The sequence below is a fragment of the Podarcis pityusensis genome (assembly GCF_964106645.2).
Source record: "Podarcis pityusensis genome assembly, chromosome: 4".
Taxonomy (NCBI): domain Eukaryota; kingdom Metazoa; phylum Chordata; class Lepidosauria; order Squamata; family Lacertidae; genus Podarcis; species Podarcis pityusensis.
The window spans coordinates 22,427,407-22,451,522 of NC_138027.1; the positions used below are offsets into that span (position 1 = coordinate 22,427,407).

At 44.9% G+C, this 24,116-nt stretch overlaps 1 protein-coding gene across 2 annotated transcripts in view; it reads right to left on the bottom strand.

Annotated features, from left to right (window-relative positions):
• The window catches only part of EXPH5 (exophilin 5), a 55,868-nt gene that overhangs the window by 22,682 nt on the left and 9,070 nt on the right, over positions 1-24,116 (bottom strand). Inside the window, exons 1-3 of one of the 2 annotated variants that reach the window (XM_081001749.1) lie at positions 17,604-17,826; positions 2,737-2,894; positions 1,310-1,472 (exon numbers count right to left, since the gene is read on the bottom strand). In XM_081001749.1, the coding sequence (XP_080857875.1) occupies positions 1,310-1,472; positions 2,737-2,894; positions 17,604-17,722 (440 nt within the window). In that variant the 5' untranslated portion in view covers positions 17,723-17,826. Of the gene's footprint in view, positions 1-1,309; positions 1,473-2,736; positions 2,895-17,603; positions 17,827-24,116 lie in introns of those variants that run through there. The other variant, XM_081001751.1, reaches the window with a different exon arrangement.

A 24,116-nucleotide genomic window follows, 5' to 3' on the forward strand; every position in this document is an offset into this window, starting at 1 on the left:
GCAGGGAGGGCATTTCAAAATTTTGGTGCCGCCATCAAAAAGTCCCTGCCTCTTGTATCATCCATCTCACCTCAGGATTTGAGGCCTACACCCTGACAGCTCTAACTATGAATGGGTGTATGCAAACAGGGGCTTCTCCAGATTCTTTTTGAGCACAAAAATGCTCAACACACAAATTAGGAAATTCCTGTGTGAGTGCAGAGCACTTAGAAGGGGAGACACCAAATTACATGGAAGGAATGCATAAGATGCAACATGAATTTCATATTAAATAAAAGCAACAACAGAAGGATCCAGAGACTAGCTTTGCTCACGCCCTGCAATTAGCAAGTAGTTACATATCCTACTCTAGTGTGATCTACTTTCAGCCCACCAGATTTCCCTGCCAGCCAATTCTGACGTTACTGAATAGCTATGTCAAAACAGATTTTACGGGAGGAGCTCAGTGGCGGACTGCACGCTCGCGTGGAGCAGGTCCCCAGATTGATCTTTGGCGTCTCCAGACAGGGATGGGAAAAGACTCCTGTCTCACACCCTGGAGAGCTGTTGCCAGTCAGTGTAAGCAATACTAAGCTAGATGGTGCAATGGTCTTAAGGCAGCTTCCTATGTTCCTATGAGTTGTAGTGTAAAACATCTGGAGGAAACTAGGTTGGTGAAGGTGGGCGTGGGTCATGTCCCCAGAAACTTCGGTCAGCTGCTCTTCCAGCTGTGTCCAAATTCCCTGCTCCCTGAGATGCAGCCACACCTTCAAATGTTACAGAAAAGAAGAAGAAGAGTTTGGATTTGATATCCCGCTTTATCACTACCCGAAGGAATCTCAAAGCGGATAACATTCTCCTTTCCCTTCCTCCCCCACAACAAACACTCTGTGAGGTGAGTGGGGCTGAGAGACTTCAAAGAAGTTTGACTGGCCCAAGGTCACCCAGCAGCTGCATGTGGAGGAGCGGGGACGCAAACCCGGTTCACCAGATTACGAGTCTATCACTCTTAACCACTACACCACACTGGCAGTCAAGCAGCTTTCAACATTTGTAACGTGGCCTAGTATGAAATCCTCCGAGGCAGACACAGGAAAGAAACAAATTCACAAGGGACAAGCTCATGAAAGTTCATGGAATCGTAGAGTTGGGAGTCTAGTCTAACTTGTCAGGCAGGAATAACAATGAAGACCTCTCTTCTCTACCAATCCCAGAAAAGCCATCATTGGTGCTTTCTGCAACAGAGCAGCTGACTCCAACCTGGCCCCCAAAGATCTGGATTTGCAACCAGAGCAACTGAATGCACACAGACAGGAAGCTTCCAGCTCACCGTGGAGGGTATTGAGGCTGCTTTTGCAGAGGCTTTGAATGCTGCCGTTTCGATTTTCTGAAGGAGGAGAAGAGAGATGCAAAAGGCATACGCAGCCCTCCCAGGATGGAAGGGGAGGCATTCTTCTGGGCTTGTGGGATCGGCGGGGCGGAGGGTTTTGCATCTGAAATGGAAATTGACATGATAAGTATTTTTTGTTTTCCCCAATCCTTTGAATTGGGTTTATTTATTATTTGAAACATCAACACAGACTTTCAGTCATAATCCCAGGGCAACTTACAAAAGGAATAAAACAATTAAAATACAAATACGAAAAAAGAAAAGAAGCTAAAAGCCACATTTGTTAAAAAAATGCAATTAAAAACTGTGAATAAGGAGGCTGGGAAAAATAGAACGGCCTTTTTTCTGGTGCTAAAATGATAAGTAGCCGCCAGGCGAAGCTCTCTGGGGAGAGAATTCTACAACTAGGGTGCAGCTACCAAGAAGGCCCTGTCTCCAGAAGCCTCACCTCAGATATGGGGGGGGGGGCAGGAAGGTGGCATCTATAAAAAGCCTTCCACACTCAACTTCATTATTAAATCTTTGTACTTTCCATTTTCTTTGAGGAAGCAAACCCTGTGCTTCACGCGACAAACTTTGTATAAATATTCAGTATATTCTGCATGTCCTCAGAATACTCCCTGACTGCCATGAGTTCGGGGTATGTATGTGTTTGTGTGCGCGCGCCTCTGTCTAGGTACCTGAATAAAAAAAATGTTAAGGTGAATCTGAGCATTGTTTAATGTCCACAACAGTATGTAGGACAGTTAAGAAACTGATCAAAGCAACAGTCTGAGAGACATTCCCCCTACATCTGTATCAGTGTCAAGCCAGACAGCAGATGGGCTCCATCTTCCTGTCCTGATATTCTGATCACATCATCACCTGTCTGCTTTCTGAGCCACGTTGAATCTGTCAAGGTTCCGTCCATCCATTTCACTTATCTAAATTGAATTCCTGTCCCCTGACAAGCAGATTGGAGAGGCGCACTGTTTTATCCGAGACCTGATTTCTCTCATCTCCGAGAGGACTACAGCACTTGAGTGTGATAAGTCAATACACAGCGTATATATTTATATTTCCCTACAATATATAATTTCCTTCCCTACAAAGCTCTTAAATGCTCTTCCTGTCACAAAGGCCAGCACTGAGGCAATTCGATCAGATAACGCTCACTGTAGCAGTCTGATCCCTGCCTTGACAAGACATTTCCAGAGAAGCTACAGCTAAGTTGCCAAATTGCCTTTTAATGTGCTTTACTTTGAGATATTCCTTCCACCTGAAAAATCTCCGGTGACTGTTCCTCTTCCTTAAAACTCGTAATGTCATATATCGCGCATTTTTATAGTTGGAAGTGGCCTTGTTTGGATGCATGAGTGGCAACTCACCATTTCCGATGGACTTCCGCAGTCTGTGAACTAGGGGTTGTTTGAACATTTTGCCAACATCAGCCTCATTCTGAAATTTTCTCTTCTGGATTTCTTCAAACCAGTCTCCGGTCACCCCTGGTAGTCCTGTTGCATCTTCCTTTTCCTTGTGAAGTTTGCTATGAAAGAGAACACATACGTGATTTTAATTGGGAATTATGTTTGTTTTTAATATTCTCAGTAACATCCCTGGAGGAGTGGTCTTCTCTTCCTCCTAAAAGGGGGTGGAGAGAATGGGTTCCAATTTGTGAAGCACATATAGGAGCGTTGCAAATACACCCACAAAAGTTGCCAGCCCATAATTGCTTTACAGTGGTACCTCAGGTTACAGATGCTTCAGGTTACAGACTCCGCTAACCCAGAAATAGTACCTTGGGTTAAGAACTTTGCTTCAGGATGAGAACAGAAATCGCACCGCGGCAGTGTGGCGGCAGCGGGAGGCCCCATTAGCTAAAGTGGTACCTCAGATTAAGAACAGTTTCAGGTTAAGAACGGACCTCCGGAACGAATTAAGTTCTTAACCCGAAGTACCACTGTACTGGTATGCTTAGAGCAGGGGTTGGCAAGGTTTACCTTGCCTGGGCCGGTTCACTCCAGTGGAGATCCTTCCGTGGGTCAGATTGTGCGCGATTGACCGCGATTTCCAGCGTCGGCATCCATGTGGCCCATGGGCCTTAGGTTGCCAATCCCTGGCTTAGAGGCTAGTATTAACCTGCTATCCCAGCCAGATGGGCAAATTATTATTGTTATTGTTCTCCTCCTCCTCCTCCCAGTTCACCCAGTGGTGGCAAAGACTTTGCGATGACATTGCTCTAGTATCACCTTCAAGTCAGAGCAGTTTACTAGGCTGTTTGTTTGTTTGTTTGTTACTTTTAATATATTTATATATCCCATGCTGGGATTCAAGGTGCCTTGCAAAATTTAAAAACACTAATTATAAAATGCAGGGCAATAACAACAAACCAGTTAAAAACAACAATTAAAATACACCAGAGCACATTTTAAACCAGCAATTTAAATGCAGATGGCCCTGACTGCAGCCTGGTGAGCAGCCGCATTTCAGCTTTAGTTGTCAAAGGCCATAGTTTCATCTGCAATCCTTTGCTAAAATGCTAGATTAGCCAATAGTACACTTTCACATCCTGCTTCAGGCAGTCAGGCAGCTGTCAAATAATATTCAAAGTACTGTATTGCACCCCCTCTAGAGGCCAAAAACTAGAGGGCACGATTTCCAAACAACTGTGACTATATTGCCTTTTCTGCAGTTTGCAAGACGGTGGCGTGATTGTTAGACCCAGGATCTGATCCCAGTAAGGTCTGGTGCAGTGATTGTTAAGAGTTGAAAATGTGAGATAGATACACACACACACACACACACACACACACACGTTCATATATCAGGTCTAGTAATATCATGATATTCAATAGCTGAATGCTCCAATGTACTACAAAAAAAATATCAATTTCAATTCACAAATAAATGCACCGCATTGTGTATGTGTGATGGGAAGTATTACAAGACATCATAGTTGTCCCAGCAGTCACAAACATATGCAGTGCAGTTTATTTATTGGTTTATCTTTCTCCCTTCTTTTACTCTGTACTCAAGGCAGCTTGCCACAAACTTGCACAACCATCATTTGGATCTGTGGGGCAGTAACTATGACAACTTTGTTAAGAGCGACAGAACTCCTCCATCACCGGCCTCCATTGTTCAAGGCTTCAGGGGTCAGCAACCTTTTTCAGCCGTGGGCCGGTCCACCATCCCTCAGACCATGTGGTGGGCCGGACTATATTTGGGGGGGGGGGGAATGAACGAAAATGAAAGGTTGCTGTCCCCTGGGCTAAGGGGTTGGGCAATTTCTGAAGCTTTGAAAAGCTGCTATACACCTTTGTTCTGGGTTTTCACCTCCTTTTGCGGGGGCGGGGGGAGGAGACACTCTTTTGCAACAGAAAAAAAGCAAGTATCTTCCTTGCTTTTCTTCTACTGGTACCTGCCGCCATCCATTCTTCTCTGATTTAATGGACTTAGGGGATTCCAAGTCCCTTGGGGCAGTTGGGCTGTAAAAGCCAACCCCAAATTTTAATATAACACCGCAACACACTCACCCTATTTCCATGACAGTGTTCCTCGAAGGCAACCTTACTTGGCTATGAGTGATCACCAAAGAAGAAGATTTCTGGTTCTACATATGTCTGCACTCCAATGCCTGAGGGACCACAGACATTTCTGAAGCAGGTGGGAGTGATGATCCAACATGGGAGCTCTCTCTCCCCAAATTTGGAAAGGGAGATCTAAGGTGCTATATGCCCCCTTTGAATGACCTCTCAATGCATAGGATTGCAGCCAAAATCATCTTTATGACCTCAGCAGCTGTACATGCGCTCCCCCAGTGTGATACCTTAGTGGAAGAGAGCCCAACCATGTTTAAAAAGAAATTGTAAACTAAACTGAGCCACATTTCAAGTAAAGGTCCCTGAAATGGCGTGGGCCACTGAGAGACAGGGCACTTCCTCAGCAGTGGCCTATACCGTTCTAGGAAAACCAAGCTAAATTTCAAGTCAATGTGATTTTTAAAAAAGATCCAGTGCTCTCCTGCTGTGTATACACAACAGTATTGGCACTCAGCCCAATCGTGCTGCCCTGAGAGAGGAGTGTTATGGCAACTTGACTCTAGCTGGACTTACTCTTGAGTAAACATGCCCTGGGTTTGGTCTGTTAATCTTTAACACTTATTTTTCTCACTTGGTGTGTCGACATGCTGAACCTGGAACAGCTATTTTTGAAAGAGCACCTTCTGCAACACCCATGAAGTTGCAGTACATTTTACATAACAAATTAGACAATGCCAAATTGAATGTGACCTCATCCTGCCCCCTGGTGTGCATATATTATTGGTACAGCTTTTGATTTACATACAGATATATATTACCCTCCCACAGTCTGTCATTGGTATAGTTAAGAAGAAACAGATTGTTATAAAACGGCAAACGCAGTTGAACTTCAACAAGCGTCAAGCGATGCGTGTTGGGGCAAACAAATATATATTCTGTCATTTGCGTTTCATATAATAAACCAAGTTTTCTTTATTCTGTTTGTGTGGGAACTTATTGTGGGCATATGGTTAAGGGTAAAACACATATTCGTAACGGATGCAACCTCTTGTTAGTGTGTGCATGAATACATCTGAGTGCTAGACATGCATGTGAGTTCAAACATGTATGTGTAAACAGATCTCCACCCAATCCAACACCCAGCATGGTGGATCAAAGGTCTGGATTGCAGCCTGACCCTCTGAGGACCTGATTCATTATACTCTACAGGAAAAACCTCAAGTATGAATCAAAACAGGAGCAGCATTCGAAATGCGCCAGGCGAATTTTGCACCTGGCTATTGGCAAATTGCAACCAAGTGAAGATGCCCAGGCACCAGGATAGCGCCTGACGACTCCACCATCTGGAGGTGCATGCCTGGGAATCCTTGGATCTTGACCCTTTCTACACACTAGCAACACATCCTATATAATTCTATCCATTATATTTTATCTGCACAATCAGAATGAATTTCAGGAACCAAAAAGCCGTATTGAAAAATATGACTTTCGAGCTGTCTGCCCCCAAAATGGCAACTAGGCATTTCATTTTGGCAACAATAACCCTGGTTTAAGGAGTCATTTGGCGACTAGCTTATATATCTGTGTTTCTAACACTGAACAGGAGCATAATTATTATTTTTCCCTTAGATGGAAAGCAACAAGGTTATTTACCGTATTTTTCACTCTATAAGATGCACCAGACCACAAGACGCACATAGTTTTTGGAGGAGGAAAACAAGAAAAAAAATATTCTGAATCTCAGAAGCCAGAACAGTAAGAGGGATCGCTGCGCAGTGAAAGCAGCAATCCCTCTTGCTGTTCTGGCTTCTGTGATAGCTGCGCAGCCTGCATTCGCTCCATAAGACGCACACACATTTCCCCTTACTTTTTAGGAGGGAAAAAGTGAGTCTTATAGAGCAAAAAATACGGTAATTCTGCAGAAGCTAGGAAAAAGATTGTGCAAATAACTTTCAGTCCTATCTTTCTGGCACTCCTCTACTTTAGCTGCATTCCTTAAGTAGTTGTGCCAGAATCTCAATGGGCCAGTGCCTAATTCTGCGTAAAATTCTCTAAATCCACACCCTTAGGGTGTGCAGATGCAGCAAAAGCATTTTTTAAAAAAACAATGTTAGGTGTGGATGGTTTTGTGCACACAACACAACCTCTGACTTAGAATAGAGACTGACCAAATACTTTCTCATCTGGCCACTGAAACTACCTGCAGGCTTGGGATGGGTAACCGTGATTGCAACCCATTTCTCATTCCAGACAAGTACCGGTACTTGCACATTAGCAACTGGTGGCTATTGTTCTGCTAGGTGGTTATTGTTTAACTGAAGGGATGTTTGAGGTTTTTCTTTTTAACATTTGGGACATTAAAAAATGACACACCCACCTGCACTCTGGAGTGATATAGACCACAGTCCCGTGTAAGGTGCATTTAGGAGCAAGAGAACATTTGGGAAGCATATAATCTCCAAAAAGACATTGGATAAATAGTGCATGCAGGCCAAAGAAAAAAGCAGCCAGGAGCAGCAGGATCCTACCCTACAGCTGCCTTTGACACTGCCTGGCGGATCTTGAGCTGTGTGTTCCTTGTGATTTTTCAGTACTTGTTTCACCGTGTTTATTTACTCCAAAGCTATGATTCAGAACATTGTTAGATCACCTAAGTGCCCCTCTCTTCTGCTACTGTTATCCCCTAAACTGCCATTTTGTCTGCACTAAACTCAAATGTTTCATCTCCCCTGTTAAAACTTTTGTGGATCCACCTCCGGGCAGAAGCGTGGGCTGATAAGATTTATTTGCCAAGCTGAACCCTATGAAACTTTATAACAGGTTGCCAGAGGGAGACTGTCAGATCTGAGAAGACAGAATTATCCCCTCCACGCACACACAAATTGCTCCTCTTTTAGCTGCCTGGAGATCTAAGGGTTCACAGACAAAAAGAGGACACGGATTCCTAGTCTGACATCCTGTCAAACAGTCAACCTATCTACAAGTCGGAAGAAATTGCAATTATTGCTGCAATTATTTTTTAAAAAGCCCATCTGTTCAAATAACAGTGAAGGGATCAGTTTAAATATTGAAAGTGTTTGCATTGAGATATGTATGTGTGCATCACACACACGGGCATTCCTATTCCATTTCAAATTTCCTGAATTCCTGCTGTCACAAACACATTTCTTTCCAGAAGAGAAATAGCATGAGAGAGCCCTAGCAGGACCCCACCTCCGACACTGATCTGAGGACCCCTTAAAACAAATATATTCACTTTGATCAGCAACAGAAAATTGAGTCTGGGAACTGGGAACTTCTCTATCAGGGTTCCTGTCCCCATCAAGTCAAACGCCTTGTGAGACGAACGTTTTGGCTCCTGAACGCCGCAAACCTGGAAGTGATTGTTCCGGTTTGCGATCCTTCTTTGGAACCCGAATGTCCGTTGCGGCTTCCGCAGCTTCCAATTGGCTGCAGGAACTTCCTGCAGCCAATCGGAAGCCGTGCCTTGCTTCCTGAACCTTTTGGAAGTTGAATGGACTTCCGGAATGGATTCCGTTCAACTTCTGAGGTATGGCTGTATCTGGGGAATGCCTTTTGCGCGTCATCTAAAATCCTGTGAGGTGGGGAAGAAATTTCTGACAGTATGAGCTGTTCAGCAACAGAATGGACTATCTTGGAAGGTGATGGAGTCTCCCTCACTGGTGGTTTTTAAATAGAGGTTGGCTAGCCATCTCTCAGGGATTACTCACCTCTGATTTCCGAATTGCAGGGGGTTGAACTAGATGATCCTTGGGGTACCTTCCAACTCTACAATTCTAGGAGCCCAACAAGATCTGGAGGCCCACAGGTCTCCATCCCTGGTCTACCATGACTGCCAGTGGCACTCTAAGTTCATGCCTTATCCCTGTCATCTTCTAGAGAGAAGACCTGGGATATTAGGTAAAGTAAAGGTAAAGGTACCCCTGCCCATACGGGCCAGTCGTGTCCGACTCTAGGGTTGTGCGCCCATCTCACTTAAGAGGCCGGGAGCCAGCGCTGTCCGCAGACACTTCTGGGTCACGTGGTCAGCGTGACAAGCTGCATCTGGCGAGCCAGCGCAGCACACGGAAACGCCGTTTACCTTCCCGCTAGTAAGCGGTCCCTATTTATCTACTTGCACCTGGGGGTGCTTTCGAACTGCTAGGTTGGCAGGCGCTGGGACCGAGCAACGGGAGCGCACCCCGCCATGGGGATTCGAACCGCCGACCTGGCGATCGGCAAGTCCTAGGCGCTGAGGTTTTACCCACAGCACCACCCGCGTCCCTGGGATGTTAGGCCTGCAAAAAAAAAAAAATCTGATACTAAGCCAAGGGAAAAAATACTGTCAGTTTCCCACTTGCTCCAGAGTTTCAAGATGCACTACAGGAAGAAGAAGAAGAAGAAGAAGAAGAAGAAGAAGAAGAAGAAGAAGAAGAAGAAGAAGAAGAAAGCAAATTGACCACAGGCTATTAATCCTTTGTCTTCTTTTTTTTTAACTACACATTTTATTTTTGAAGTTTAAAAACCCTCTCAGAAGTAATTTCCCCACAGTAGTCAAGAGTAAACCTGGGAATCACTTTTGATGTGACACCACTAGATTTTTTTTTATTCTCACATGATATTCAATTCCCACCAGATTCCTTCAATGTCACTCATTACATTACACTCAATAACATTAATTACATGCCACTTCTTTGTATTTCCGCACAGTTATAATGAGGTGTTGTGACTGTAACCTAACCAGCCCTTGAAGTAATGTTAGTAGCAGATTGTGGTAAATATTCACACTAGGTGATAGATAGCTTTGTCACAAGAGGAAACTTATGGCCCTCAGTGAACCTGTTTTAAATGACCATTTGCCCAACCTAGCTAATTACTTTTAAATAACATCCGGTTCGTCCATCTCATTTCAGCGTACTATCCAGTTTGTTAGAAAAGCTCCCCCAAAGTAAGGGCCTGTTGCCTTAAAACTACTACCAATGATTCAGCTTTCTAAAAAAATAACCATTATTAGGACACCACAGGAACAGTAAGCTGCTAAATACTCAAAAGGTTGTGTTTTTAATGGACCTTCCTTCCTTCTTTAATAATTGGAGGGGGGCAAGTAAATATAATTGATACAATTTATGCCAGTATCTTGTGTCCTTGCTGTACAATTATTATTCATCCATTAACATTTGTGGATATAAAATTCTTTTCATGGAAAGTTGACTTATCTCTCGTTCTCTCTTTTTACACACACACACACACACACACACACACAAACCTCACCCCCCCCCCACTACAATTATGATCACTTTTGCGGGGTTTATCTTTCCACAGAAATTTTTCTGTTTCATATATTTCATCAGTAACAATGAATGCCAATTTCGAATACAACATTAGGCATGTTTGGAAGTTTTAAAGTTTTTAGCTTTGTTTACTAAGTACAAGTAAAAAGATGCTAAATGACCTCATTCTGAAGAGCATCAGAAAATTTCCCAGTGCAAAGTGAGTGTTTTCCAGTGAAAATTGCCCTATATCAATGGCCAATTCAATCGATCCCTCTTCAAAGAGAACTCTGGGCATTGCAGCAAAATGGTGCGAATTTGGGGAGGGGGGGCGTTTCCTAACAACTCTCAGAACCCTTAACAAACTGTAGCTCCCAGAATTTTTTTATTTATTTATTGGGAGGAGAAGGCCATGAGTGTTCAAAGTACAATAATAGTGCTTTAACTGTATGGCATGAACGTGGCCTTGAGGGTTCACACACATACTACAGCTATGTGGGATTACACTACAGCAGAGATGGGGGCATCTGTGGCTCTCCAGATGTTGGACTACTCCCATTGTCCATGACCAATGGCCATGTTGGCTGAGGCTGATGGGACTTGGAGTCCAATGAGAGAGAAAGTGTGGGGTTAAGAGTGTTGGATCAGGACTTAAAGGGACAGATTGTAATTGAACTTTAAGGCAGTAACCTCCAAAGATCAGTGTCCCTCAGATTAACACATATTCTCACTAGATTGTAAATAATAATAATAATAATAATAATAATAATATATTATTTGTACCCCACCCATCTGACTGGGTTGCCCTAGCCACTCTGGGCGGCTTCCAGCATATATAAAAACAAGGTAAAACATTAAACCTTAAAAGCTTTCCCATGTAGGGCTGCCTTCAGATGTTTCCTAAATGTTAAATAATTACTCATCTCCTTAACATCTGATGGGAGGGCATTCCACAGGGTGGGCGCCACTACCGAGAAGGCCCTCTGCCCTTAAGGTCTCTCTGCTCCATGTCCTAACAACAAAGGCCAAGGGAAGAAATGTACACGTTGTGTTTAAAGGTTGCCCCCCCCCATTTCTCCATAGTGAAAAGCCCTCCATGTGAGATCCAGAACACTGAGCTCCAGAAACATGCTTTAGCAGAACAAATTATAAAAAGCTAAGATGGTACAGTCTTACAGCTAAAACACCTTGGGCTCTTTTCCCTCCTATTCATTTATAGCTTTTGCAAAATCTGACTGTGAACCGTTGAAAAGTTTGCGACAAAAGTAGCTTTGTTAGGGAAGTTGCTCGCGTGTGTCTGTGCAAAGGCTATGACCACCAGGAAGACCATGAGCCACTCAAAGCACACGAAAAGGATCACTCTGAAATGACTGCCATCCCCAGCGAATCCCCCCTCCGATCCTGAGCCAAGGGAAACAAGACTCTGCAACAAAACTCTGGGGAATAAATACTTGTTAGGAGGCTATTGATAAACAACAGAAACCAGTTGCACTAATTGAGGGACACATCTAATGTTGGAGAAAACCTTGCTGTATGAACACTGCTGTATTCCTTGGACAACTAATTTGCTCCCCAGAGTTTGCTTATAGAAGCAGTGAACGAAAACAGAAAAGTTCACCGGAGAAAATACATCTTCCATTTTTCTTCCCCCAGCCTCACCTCATTTTTAACTCAAGGAAATTGTATTGGGCAGGGGAAGAGAACACAGCCGGAAGCTCTTTTTCTTGACCCCAACGGCAGGCAAAAGTTTATTCTTCACCTCTTCCTCCTACAACCCTATCGGGGGAAATTTCCTCTCATTATGGCTCATCCTTCCCTTTCTGCAGCTCCTTCCTTGGAATTTGTTGCTAGTGTTTTGCACCTGACCTGTGGCTCTGATGCCAACAAGTTAACACACTTTCTGTTGCACGTGCATGTGCACGCACACACACACGTTCGATGCCAAAGTTCACTCCAAGAATCATAGAATTTTATTGCTAAAGGGACTTCAGGGGCATCCAGCCCAACCATTGCAATGCATAATTTCAGCTAAATCATACATGACAGAACAGAACACATGTCACGGTTTCCTATCTCAGAGAGAAATCGGCTTTCTCCATCTCCCCACTCAAATAAATCTTAGTTGATTCATCATATAAAACACAGGCTAGTTTAGACACAATGCTGTACTGGTTTGGCCCTGCACTTTCCTGTAGCAAACTGCAGTTTCTCTTTTGTCCAAACTGGCAAATTATGGTTTGTTCTTGCCCTCAAAATCAGGGTCAAGCTCCAGTTTCACATTCTGATTTGCAGAGCAAGTACAAGCCACATTTTGTTAATTTGGATGAAATGACAAACTATGGCTTTACTGCAAACTACAGATGCAGGGAATCATAGCACGCAAGGAGAGAAGCAAGCGCATCATCACATAGTGCCAAACCATAGTTCGCCAGCATGCCTGAACCGGTTTGTGATCCACCAATCCCATTCTTTGTTCTAATGGATGTAGATTTGAAACCAAGCTATCTGATTGGCAGACTCATGGGATGGGCCTGTGGCTTGGCTGCACTACTACACATTTCAGAATGTCTTACAAGTCCCATTATATAAAAAATTTGATGCACATAAATAACTAACAAGCCCGGGAAAATAGTCTAGTTTGAAACTGTTTTTTTAAAAAGAATAAGAATAATAAATGGCAAACCATTTATACATCTAATCTTCCACCTGCCGTTTGAAATGGTACAGTCCATGCACAGATACATAGGGCAACTCTGTCATTCATGTTTTTCAGCTCTCAGCCAGGTTATTACCAGTCTGGTGCATAACACTGTCTATTTAAAAACAACGTTTGAACCTAGTTGGTACAAGAAAAAGTACGTAGCAGAGCCTGCTCATTGGTACAGTGATAATGTTGAGAATTCACCTAGTCATCAAGTAAGCACCTTCTCATAAAGTTATCAAGCCCTTCATGAAGGTGCCATAGTATGAATATTCACATACTTGTGGTTACAGATAAAAGACAACCTTCTTTATATGAGGTGCCGGCATGCACCACTTAACACTGGAGATTTAAGCTTCTGTAATTCTGTGGTAAAGAGCTTCAGCTATCATAGGCTCAAATCACAACGCAGCCACAAGTGCCATAGGTGGCCTTGGGCTAGCTATTATCTCTCACTCCCAGACCCCATCTGAAATATGGAGCTAACAGTACCCTCATACCTTGCAGGGTTGATGTACAGCCTGAAATATATGAAGCACTTTGGACTATTGAGAAAAGTGCTGTATATATGCTAAGTAATTATTTTACTAGCAAAATACTTGCCGTTATCATAATCATTTCATTATTTATATATCACGCCCATCTGTCTGGGTTTCCCCAGCCACTCTGGGCAGCTTACAGCATACATTTAAAAATTGTAAAACATCACACATAGAAAATTTCCCAATACTGTAGAGGGAAATGGACGTTGTGGTGTATCATGTCTCACACCTTGGATATCCAAGACATTAACTCTGAAACAGAGCGGGAATGTTTTAGAGGCAGGTTAACTGGAGCATCATCAGGGACGCAGGTAGCGCTGTGGGTTAAACCACAGAGCCTAGGGCTTGCCAATCAGAAGGTTGACGGTTCGAATTCCCACAACAGGGTGAGAACCCGTTGCTCAGTCCCTGCTCCTGCCAACCTAGCAGTTCGAATGTATGAAGTGCAAGTAGATAAATAGGTACCGCTCCGGCGGGAAGATAAACGGCGTTTCTGTGCGCTGCTCTGGTTCGCCAGAAGCGGCTTAGTCATGCTGGCCACATGACCCAGAAGCTCTTTGCCGGCTCCCTCGGTCTATAGAGCGAGATGAGCGCCACAACCCCAGAGTCGTCTGCGACTGGACCTAACGGTCAGGGGTCCCTTTATCTTTACCTTTTAACCACAGCATCACAGGGATACTGCCATTCCAATATGCAATTTGGAGTGAGCCAACATGAAGAACTGATCATGATATCTAATGTCTACCTGTGTCGTGGGAGATAGGGCAAATTGTGTGCCTCAGGTGATGGCTTCAGATTTATCAGCTGAAGAACCCTTAACTACAGCTCTGCCTCTTCGCCAAAGTCCCATCACTCAAATAGAGTTCTGGGTTCAGAAGACACAAGGGTGTACTCGGAAACCAACCTATATTGTTTCCAGAAATTGCAGATAGTGGGTATCTATCATATCTTAATAGACAGATCCGGGGCAGCCACAGAAGCCCTGCTGCGAGTTACCATCAAATGGGCTCCTTAGATCTTTGGAACTTGTGAGAGAAACTTTCCCACAGTATACCACAGTGATCTGTGGTATACTGCCTCTGATCCTGGTGGGAATTAGGGCCTGGCGATATCTGGTTTTCAACACTGTTATATATCACCAGCTAAACATTGCAATATATCGATATATCACAATGTCTGAAATAAGGATGGAGCTATGTAGAGACATTGGCTGGCTTCACTCCCCCCCCCCCACGCATCATGATTTTTGCACAGCTTGCGTACGTGCACACACACACACACACACACACATCATGATTCGCAATATAACATGAAAACGGGCCTTCTCTGCAGTGGCTCCCCATTTGTGGAATGCTCTCCCCAGGGAAGTTCACCTGGCACTTTCATTATGCACCTTTAGGCGCCAGGCAAAAACATTCCTTTTTAACCAGGACTTTGGTTGATCTGATTTACATCCTATGCCCTTTTAAAATGTGTTTTTTTGTAGGAGGGGCGTTGTATTGGGTTGTTGTTTTTAATTTTATTAGGTATTTTATTCTGTGAACTGCCCTGAGACCCCAGGGTATAGGGCAGTATAATAATAATAATAATAATAATAATAATAATAATAATATTGCTAGGTCAAAAATTATGAAACCGGTATGACAACAAACCAGATTGGGGCGATATATTACCCACAAATCCAATTAAGCCCATTTTATAGACGTCTTAAGTTGCCGGTTGCTACGTCCTGTAGTGAACGTCACAGTTTAACCATGTGCACTGTCAAAAAAGGACTTTGTCCTGACCCCTCCCATCGGTCAATTTCACTTGATGACACCATGCCCTGGAATGACAGAGAGGGAGAAAAACACATGCAGGTGAAAAAATTGGGAACTGCTGTCCCGAAGGCAAAGACGCCAAATTCAGCAACACACCACTAATACTGTAGTGACCATCTGAAACAGCTCTGTACTCTTTGCTCTGCCCAAGCTCCAGGGCAAAGTCCTTCAGAGAGTGAGAGAGGGAAACAAGCCGCTTGGGAGAAGACTTAAAATAGCAACCGAACCCAGAAAATAGCTACCCTGTCCCTTCCTGCTTTGTTAGATGCAGACACTAAACCACTGTACAAAAATCACATGGAGAAGACACCTCTTCCCCTCTACACAAACACGGACGAGGAGGCAGCAGAGCCTTGGATCGAGGCTCAAATCTCCAAACCTACACTGAACGTTTGATTTCTCTGCTACAGTCAGCCCCACGTTAAAAGTGTCCAATATGCCAAATCAGAGTTCGGAATTCTCTGGGCACCAAACACATTTTGCACCTGGCTATTGGCCACTTGCAACCAAGTGAAGAAGCCCCAGCGCCATGTTGGCGCCTGAAGTCTCCACCATCTGGATGTCCACGCCTGGGGAATCCTTGGACCTTTACTCTTTCCACACACTAGCAACACATCCTGTAGAATCTATCTGTTATATTTTATCTGCACAATCAGAATGAATTCCAGGAGTCAAAAAGCTGCATTGAAAAACATGACTTCTGAGATGTCTGGCCCCAAAATGGAAACTAGGCATTCCATTTTGGCGACTGTAACCTTGGTATAAGGCGCCATTTGGCGCCTAGCTTATATAGCCGAGTTTCTAACACTGCCAAATATATATCTATATGATGACAAACAGAGAGGCTCACACACATCTTAACTTCCTGTGTAGGTGAAAGGCCTAAGAACCGGGCCTTATGCTTGTTTACTTTGGCACCCAGCGAGGGTTATTTCGGTGGGGCTTGCTCTCAAGGAAAAATGACCAGGAAAGCTCTGGCCTTAAGTCGTGCATGCTAGCTGCAATCCTGTACCCACTTACCCAAAAGTAAACCCCATGAAACTTACTTCTGAGTAGAAAAGTACAGGATTGCACTGTGTAGGTCGATTCTCCTAATGGATTCAGCACATGAGATTGAATGGAAAGCCTTTGCTGACTTCTATCTGCATTAAGGCAGGCTTACATATTCACCTGCATGCACAAGATTTGGTTTTGGCATTGACGATGAGGTTGATCTGTGGTGGCATGCCAACACCAAAGCCTCTGCATGCCAGCCTATGCACACAGCTGGCTCATTATGGGCTGAAAGCGCTGAAGCAAGCATCAAAACCCATGTCATCACATGGGAGCCAAGCGTAAGGCTTTTTTTAACAGGAATGGCAAGAACTTCTTGCAGTGTGTGCATGCTGTAAATATGGTAGAGTCTACAGACAACAAAAAAGGAACATTTATTTGCGCAATCCTACACAAGTTTACCTGGAAAGAAGCCCCAAAGTGCAATCCTATACATGTCTACTCAGAAGTAAGCCTCATCAAGTTCAATGGGACTTCTTTCCAGGTAAGCAGGTGCATGATGGCAGCCTAAATATCAAAAGTTCATTCTAATAAATGCCCTGTTTTATCCAGCTCACAGAAGAAAAATATTCAGCTCTTTCTTTTTTAATGTCATGTCATAACACCCCACCAGACTCTTTATTGTTTAAGAAAGTTTCCCCCAAAGTGTATTTTTAAATTGTTTTTAAAGTCTGTATCTTTTGCAATTTCTCTCATTTTATATTACAACACACTGCTTTGATAGCTTTTGGCTGTAAAGCGGTTTATAAACCTGAAATATAAGTAACACAATGTGAACCAAGATTCCTCTGAGGTCAGCCTTGCGGCTTCTTTTGAATTCTGGGGCCTAGCTCTGAACCTAGCGACCTTAATAATTCAAAATAAAAAACAGTGTTTTCTTGGAGCATGTGCAAACTGCCTCCTGCCTCCTCAAAACATTCAGCAAGTATACTTCCAGCTCGCCAGACATTTTAAAACTCAGGCGTAGCGCTTCAAGGTCAAGAAGTCCAGAGTCTAGCTTGGCACCACTCTTGTGAAGGAAATTTATTGCGGACATGAAAATCACCTCCCACTAAAAGCCCCAATAAATGCATGCAGGATTGGGTCGTAAAGCAGCAGCAGCAACAGAGGAAAACACCATAGCTCCAGGGTGCACAATAAAAAGTTAGATCAACTAGCTTGGGATCAAGGGAAGATTGAAAGAGTCATTAGCACCCATATTACAAGGTCTAGACAACATCTCCACGTGTCCTCCTAAAAGGGACTCCATCACCCCGCGGGTTTAGCTGGTTCCCAGAACTTAGGTGCCCCCACCCAGAGGTCCAGCACTAAAGGGACCTGGCTGTACCTGATCCTCTCCTTCTCGGCCCTTTTGAGCTGCGAGTCCCGCTCCAGCACGCGGAAGATCTGCTTGGCTTCTTCCTCGTTCAAGAAGCTGAGATCTACCCGGCGAGGATCCCTGCTCATCGTGGATCCGGCGCTGCGGAGGTCAGCCGGGGCCGATGACCCTGAGCCGCCTGCAATGCGCCCACAGCATCGCCCCCCACAACAAACCCCTGGCAAGCCCCCGCCTCGCCGGCCAGGTGAGGCTCCCGCGCCGGCAGCGGCGCCCTTCCTGCCTTCGGACGGGGCGAAGCGAAACAGGTTGCCGCGACGGGGCGGCGCGCAGGTGCGAGGCGCGCGGCGCGCACACCTCCGGGAGAGGCTCCCGCAGCGCCTCCGGGTGACTGCCTTCCCCGCTCGGCTAATCCAGGCGAGGCCGCCCGGGGCCGAAGGGAGGGAACGTGCCAATCCCTTGTTTGCAGGGAGGCGGGCTCTCCCTTCCCCAAGGCGGCAGAGGGGTTGCTCTGGGGAGTGTACAGTAGTTGGGAACTTCAGCTCCCGTCCATGCACGGGAAGAGACTGAGAGAGGCAAAGAGCAGGCCGCGCTTCATTCTGGCTAAATATTTGCTTTTCAAGTCTTGGAGCAGGGATGGAAATATTTGCTTTGGCCAGAGCCAGCAAAAGTTATCAAGCTGTGAGGTAGCCAGGACATAAAGCAATCCAAAGGATGGAGGCTGTGTACAGCCAGCCCAGGCCTTGCTAACCTCCTGCTCTCCAGATGTTTAGGACTGCAGGGGCTGATGGGAGTTGTAGTCCGAAACGTCTGGGAGGCACGTGGTCAACCCGGCTCACATTTAGCTTTTTTGGATACAGTACAGTGTTATATTATTAGTTGTCATGGATAAGGCAGTAGGCAAATTCAGGTGGCCTAGCACCTATTGGGTTGAAAGCACTCTGCTCCTCACCATCAGGAATGGATTTTTAGATAAGTTTGTAAGCTTGCAGGAAGGAGTGTCTGGCTGGAAACCTGAACAGGAGCATCTGTATTAGGGGAATAGAGATGCATTGACACCTTTGGTTGTGGGTCCCATCTGCATCCTTTATTTGCAAACAGGACCTGCAACAAAAGGTTGCAGTACAAATTGCTGCTGTTCAGAACTCCATTCCCCACACATGGTGTTCTTTTGCAGGGACGTCCCACATAGCCTTGCTGAATGTTTCTATTGACTTTGCACAGTTTCTGATTTCAGTGGGTCTGTTTCCCCCCCAAACCCACTTTCCCAGATCCAGCTTCCAAACTACAGTACTGCTTGTCAACTAGAAGCAGGTCCAATTGGCAACTGAAGCCACGCACTTGCTTCTTCCCCCTCTCTTTTTTCATTCAGTTTTGCATCATTGTGCAGCTGCAGATGAACAGAAGACACTGTAATGATGAGAGAAAAGTGTGTGTAGGGAAAGGGAAAGGACCCCTGGATGGTTAAGTCCAGTCAAAGGCGACTGTGGGGTGCGACACTCATCTCACTTCAGGCCAAGGGAGATGGTGTTTGTCCGCAGACAGCTTTCCACTTCTGGCGCAACGGGACACCGTGATGAGTGCCAGAGTGCATGCAAACGCCGTTTAACTTCCTGCCACAGCAGTAGCTATTTATCTACTTGCACTGGTATGCTTTTGAACTGCTAGGTTGGCAGCAGCTGGGACAGAGCAACGGGAGCTCGCCACCGTCGCGCGGGTTTGAACCGCCGACCTTCTGATCGGCAAGCCCAAGAGACTCAGTGGTTTGGACCACAGCGCCACCCATGTCCCTTGTAGTGGTCCCTTGGGTGCAGTAAGGAAGTAAGGGTATATAACTTGCCAGGGACAGACGTTGGCCTTTCAGATGTCAGTGGTGCCTTGTACGAAGCCAAAATTTGGCGCCCTTTCCTCCTTCTGTTCTGCTCAATTTGCTAGGTCATAGTTGCGATGCCCTGCGGTGGTTTCTAGGCCCGGCGCCCAGGGCGGCGGAACTGGTCGCTCTACCCTAAATCTGCATTTGCATACAGGCACATGCCTTGCCTCACTTTCAGAATGCAGATAATGTAAGAAGTGGAGGCAGGCTAATTAAGGACTTATGGGGCACTGCCCCAACCTCAGCCTGCCCTCACCCGCCTTGCCTGTCTACTTGCAATCAGCCCAGGGAGTGACGCCGCCTCTCGGCTTCCTCTTCCTCAATCTTGTAGAATTCAGCAAAGAGGAGGATGGGGACAAACCTATAGTTAATTGACCCCCTTGGCCATACCTGCTGTCGACTCTGGAGCCATCTACTGCTGAGCTCTTTTCCTTCCATTCTAACCAGTCCCAATACAAGTGTATCAGAAAGGGTATCCCCTTAGCTTCGCCCCGGCTTGTGTGCATTCAGTAGTACGTCTTTAAAGCTGCAATGGGGTACATGCAATGTGCTTTTGGGGGGATGCTTCCCTAGCGCTTGATGCAGACGCTGCTGAATGGTACAGCACAATTGCTAACAAAAGTCAGACCTTGGCTGGATCTAGGACACATCAAAGAAGCGTTTCAGTTAAATGTGTTGCAAACTTTGTATGAGAAATCAGGTTGGCAGAACGGAACTCCACAGCGCCATCTGGTGTCACAGTGTAAGAATGCATAAACAACGCATATAAAGCGTTCTTTCTTTGCCAATGTAGCTGAGTCCCTCGATAGCGTTATAATACCTGTGTTCAGATATCTGCACTGATTGCCCATTTGCTACTAGGCCAAGATCAATGTATATATTAGCGTATAAAGCCTTTAACAACTTGGGACCAGTTAACCCATGAGATCACTTTCAGTACCTGCTAAAAACATTTTTGTTTAAACAAGCCTACCCAGCATGGGCATAGCCAAGGGGGGGGGGAAGCAGGGGGGGAAGATCCACATTAAAAAATACTCAATTATCTGAGGTTCTGCCCCCCTCTCAGCTGAATATATGGGGTATTTTTACCCCTGTGGTTTTCCAAGGAAAGCTCAACAACTGTGATTTCCTTTAAAAAAATCATTTAAAATGCTCTTTTTGTCAACCGTTTTGAGTTTTCTTTTATTTGTTTTTAGCAATCAAGCAGTGTTTATTGTTACTCAATAAATTTAAAATATCTGATTGGTGGTCTTGCTGGCTACAGCTGATGGGAGTTGGGAGTCGCATCAGCATCTGTAGGACCAAAACTTTCCCATCCCTGCTGCAGAGGCCCCCTGTGCATAAAGCTGGGCACATCAAGCTCACTGTGCATCAAGACACTCTCCTGTCTGTGTTTCCCTGCTTGGAACTACCACTGAACTAGATAAAACAATGTTGGTAGTTTTCAGGATTTGAATTTGCTTTGAGAGCTCAACTTGTGAGTAGTACATAATGCTGGCAGTGGGGAGAGACTTTGAGCTGTAAGAAACATAGTGCAACTGGATCTGATTTTGCAGCTCACAGCATAGGAAGGCACTCTGCACATGAACCAGTCTCTTCGGATGACCTTGTTGCTCAGCGCTGAAAACAGGCTGTGGGGCTTCATCCCCTAACCAAATAATTTATTATTTTGGACAGGCATCTCAGGTAACGAATAATGCAACTGGCAAATGACTCTTCCCTTTGGATGTTGTATTGCTGGAATCATTCTCTGGCATCAATTGCTGCCTTAGCATCTTGGTTTGGGTAAGCATGATGAAGTGAAATGGTTTTTCCAAGGTCCTACTCCTGCAGAGGCTGTTCCCAGCTTGCTTTGAAGTGGTTCATGAACTACAGGATTGTCCTTTTAAAAATGCCATCTCCTCTGATGCCCCGCAGTGAAACTTATTCATCCAGGACAGTATTCTGCTTTTAAACCCCCCCCCCCAAAAAAACCCCAAGCTGACTAACATGTTGGGATATATTTCCCAGACTCATTTAGACACATAAACATGAATGGTCATTTTGATTTCGCTTGTCTTCTGTCAAGCAACAAAGATGCTCTTTTGTGTGTCACGCATAAAGTCTCTGCACCTGGCCAAAAAGAAGGGGGAAAAGCCCGACTGTGATGGTTACCACAGCCATAATTCAATGTTGCTGGGGGCAGGTCCTGCTGACACATATAGTTTTAATGAATGGGAAGACGTGAGAATTCTTCAGCTATGTTGCTTGCACATTCAGATACAGTGCTATAGCGTGGGAGACTTTAAACCCCCTCATTCTCAACGAGTGTTTTCAAAGTTGTTGGGTTTTTTAAAAAATAAAAATAAAAGCTGGAAGGTATGTTTAAAAAAATTAAGGCAGAGTACAGGAAAGTGTTCCAAAATAATCGGCAGGATCTTGCAGCAATTAGCCCAGAGGCGCTGAAGAACTGTAGGATCAAGTCTGTTCCTGTTTGAATTAATTGCTATATGAGATAACTGCGAAGATTAGCAGGTATTGTGCCAGGCAAGTATAATTAAACCCATGCATTAAATTAGGAGGGAGAAAATCATGCTGTGGTGTGGATGTAAATGCAAAGCATTTCTCTCGGATTGGTGCGCTGTGAATTGGAATGAATTTATACGGACTTCCCCACCCCCCACCCCCCAATACTAGCTCATGCCAGGGGAAAGGATGTAGGAATACCTCACTAGCCCTATTCATGTGTTCAGATAAAGCACAGGGGCAGCACAGAGGGGCTACGAGGTTGCATATGCCCCACCTCGAACATGTCTCTCTCCCTGCCTGATCCATCCTCACCTTCCTGCATTAACAGGCTTCCTGGGAAGGCCTCGAAGCATACTCAGCCAAACCCGCTTAGAAATCCCCTTCTCAATATGAGAAGGTCTGTATTGGAGTGAGTGGGGATAATAATAATAATAAATTTTATTTATACCCCACCCTCCCCAGCCAAGGCTGGGCTCAGGGCAGCTAACAACCAATCATAAAAATTAGTTAAATGAATACAACTTAAAAACAAGATTAAAATACAACATTAAAACAATTAAAATGCAGCCTCATCATAGGAGGAAAAGGAAAAAGAAAGAGGGGGAGGGAATCAAATTGACTCCAAGCCAAGGGCCAGGTGGAACAACTCTGTCTTACAGGCCCTGCGCAAAGAAATCAGATCCTGCAGGGCCCTGGTCTCATGAGACAGAGCGTTCCACCAGGCCGGAGCCAGTGTTGAGAAGGCCCTGGCTCTGGTTGAGGCTAATCTGACTTCTTTAGGGCCCGGGACCTCTAGAGTGTTACTATTTATGGACCTTAAGGTCCTCCGTGGGGCATACCGGGAGAGGCGGTCCCGTAGGTATGAGGGTCCTAGGCCGTGAAGGGCTTTAAAGGTCAAAACCAGCACCTTAAATCTGACCCTGTACTTCACCGGGAGCCAGTGCAGCTGGAAAAGCACTGGGTGAATATGCTTCCATGGCAGAGACCCCGTGAGGAGCCTCGCTGCAGCATTCTGCACCTGCTGGAGTTTCTGGGACAGCTTCAAGGGCAGCCCCACGTAGAGCAAATTACAGTAGTCAAGCCTGGAGGTGACTGGTTGAGAAACTGATGGTGTTGGCCAGATTCAGGTCCCTGCTCCTGAGCTATAAAGTATGATAGAACCCTCACTAACCCCCGTATACTTGGTGGAACAGCTGGAATGGACTGGATTTTTGTCGTCCAAGGTGGGGCTCGTACCCACAACCCTGAGATTAAGAGTCTCATGCTCTACCAACTGAGCTATATCAGCTTGTCCATGGGTAAACAGCCCTTGCCCTAAAAAAAGTTTAGCCAGTATGATCTAAAATATCCAAAGGCAATTGGAATTCCAGGGAAGGGCAAAGTTTCAGCAGGTCCCAGCCTTTGTTGATGCCAAATCACAAAAGGCAGAGTTGAAATGTAGGTCATTAAAAAAATGATGCCCTCTGAAGAGCATTCTGATCTGCTGTATCACGAGGTAGATAAAAACAGCATTGTGGAAAAATAAATTAATGGGGTGTATGACTACAATGATATCTGAAATGCAAAACAGCCAAGAGCTGGTCCAATCATTACTCCAACCAGGAAAAAATCCATTTGTATGTATCCTCTCATATCTTATGAATGTAAACATTGCAATGGAACCTGGGGGAGAGGCCGACCAGGAAGGTGGGTGGAGGATGTCAGTAACTTCACATCTGATAATTATTATTCCTAAAGTCACAATAATTATAACTCCCACTATTAACAGAAAACAGTTTGTGCTCCCAGCTGAGTTCTGTGTAGGCGTTTGCCTCTATGCACTCTCAGAAAACATGCACTGGCCAATCCTGCTGTCCATTCTGACTTGACTCCCAACTTTTGCATATTGGGCAGGAAGGTCTGAAAGAAGAATTATCACTCTGTCTAGCTGAATGCGTTTAAAATCCTAAAAAAACCCACACTTATATGGTACCCACCCACATTCACACTTTGTTTTGAATGTATTGTAGCCATTGCTTTTGAAATGAAATGATTTTTTTCCCCATTTAAAAATTGGTACCACAGTTTAGAATACCGTGACACTTAATATCAAGCTGCCTACTAATTGTTGTTTAGCATGCAGGTTAAAGCTATCAGGTGTGCAC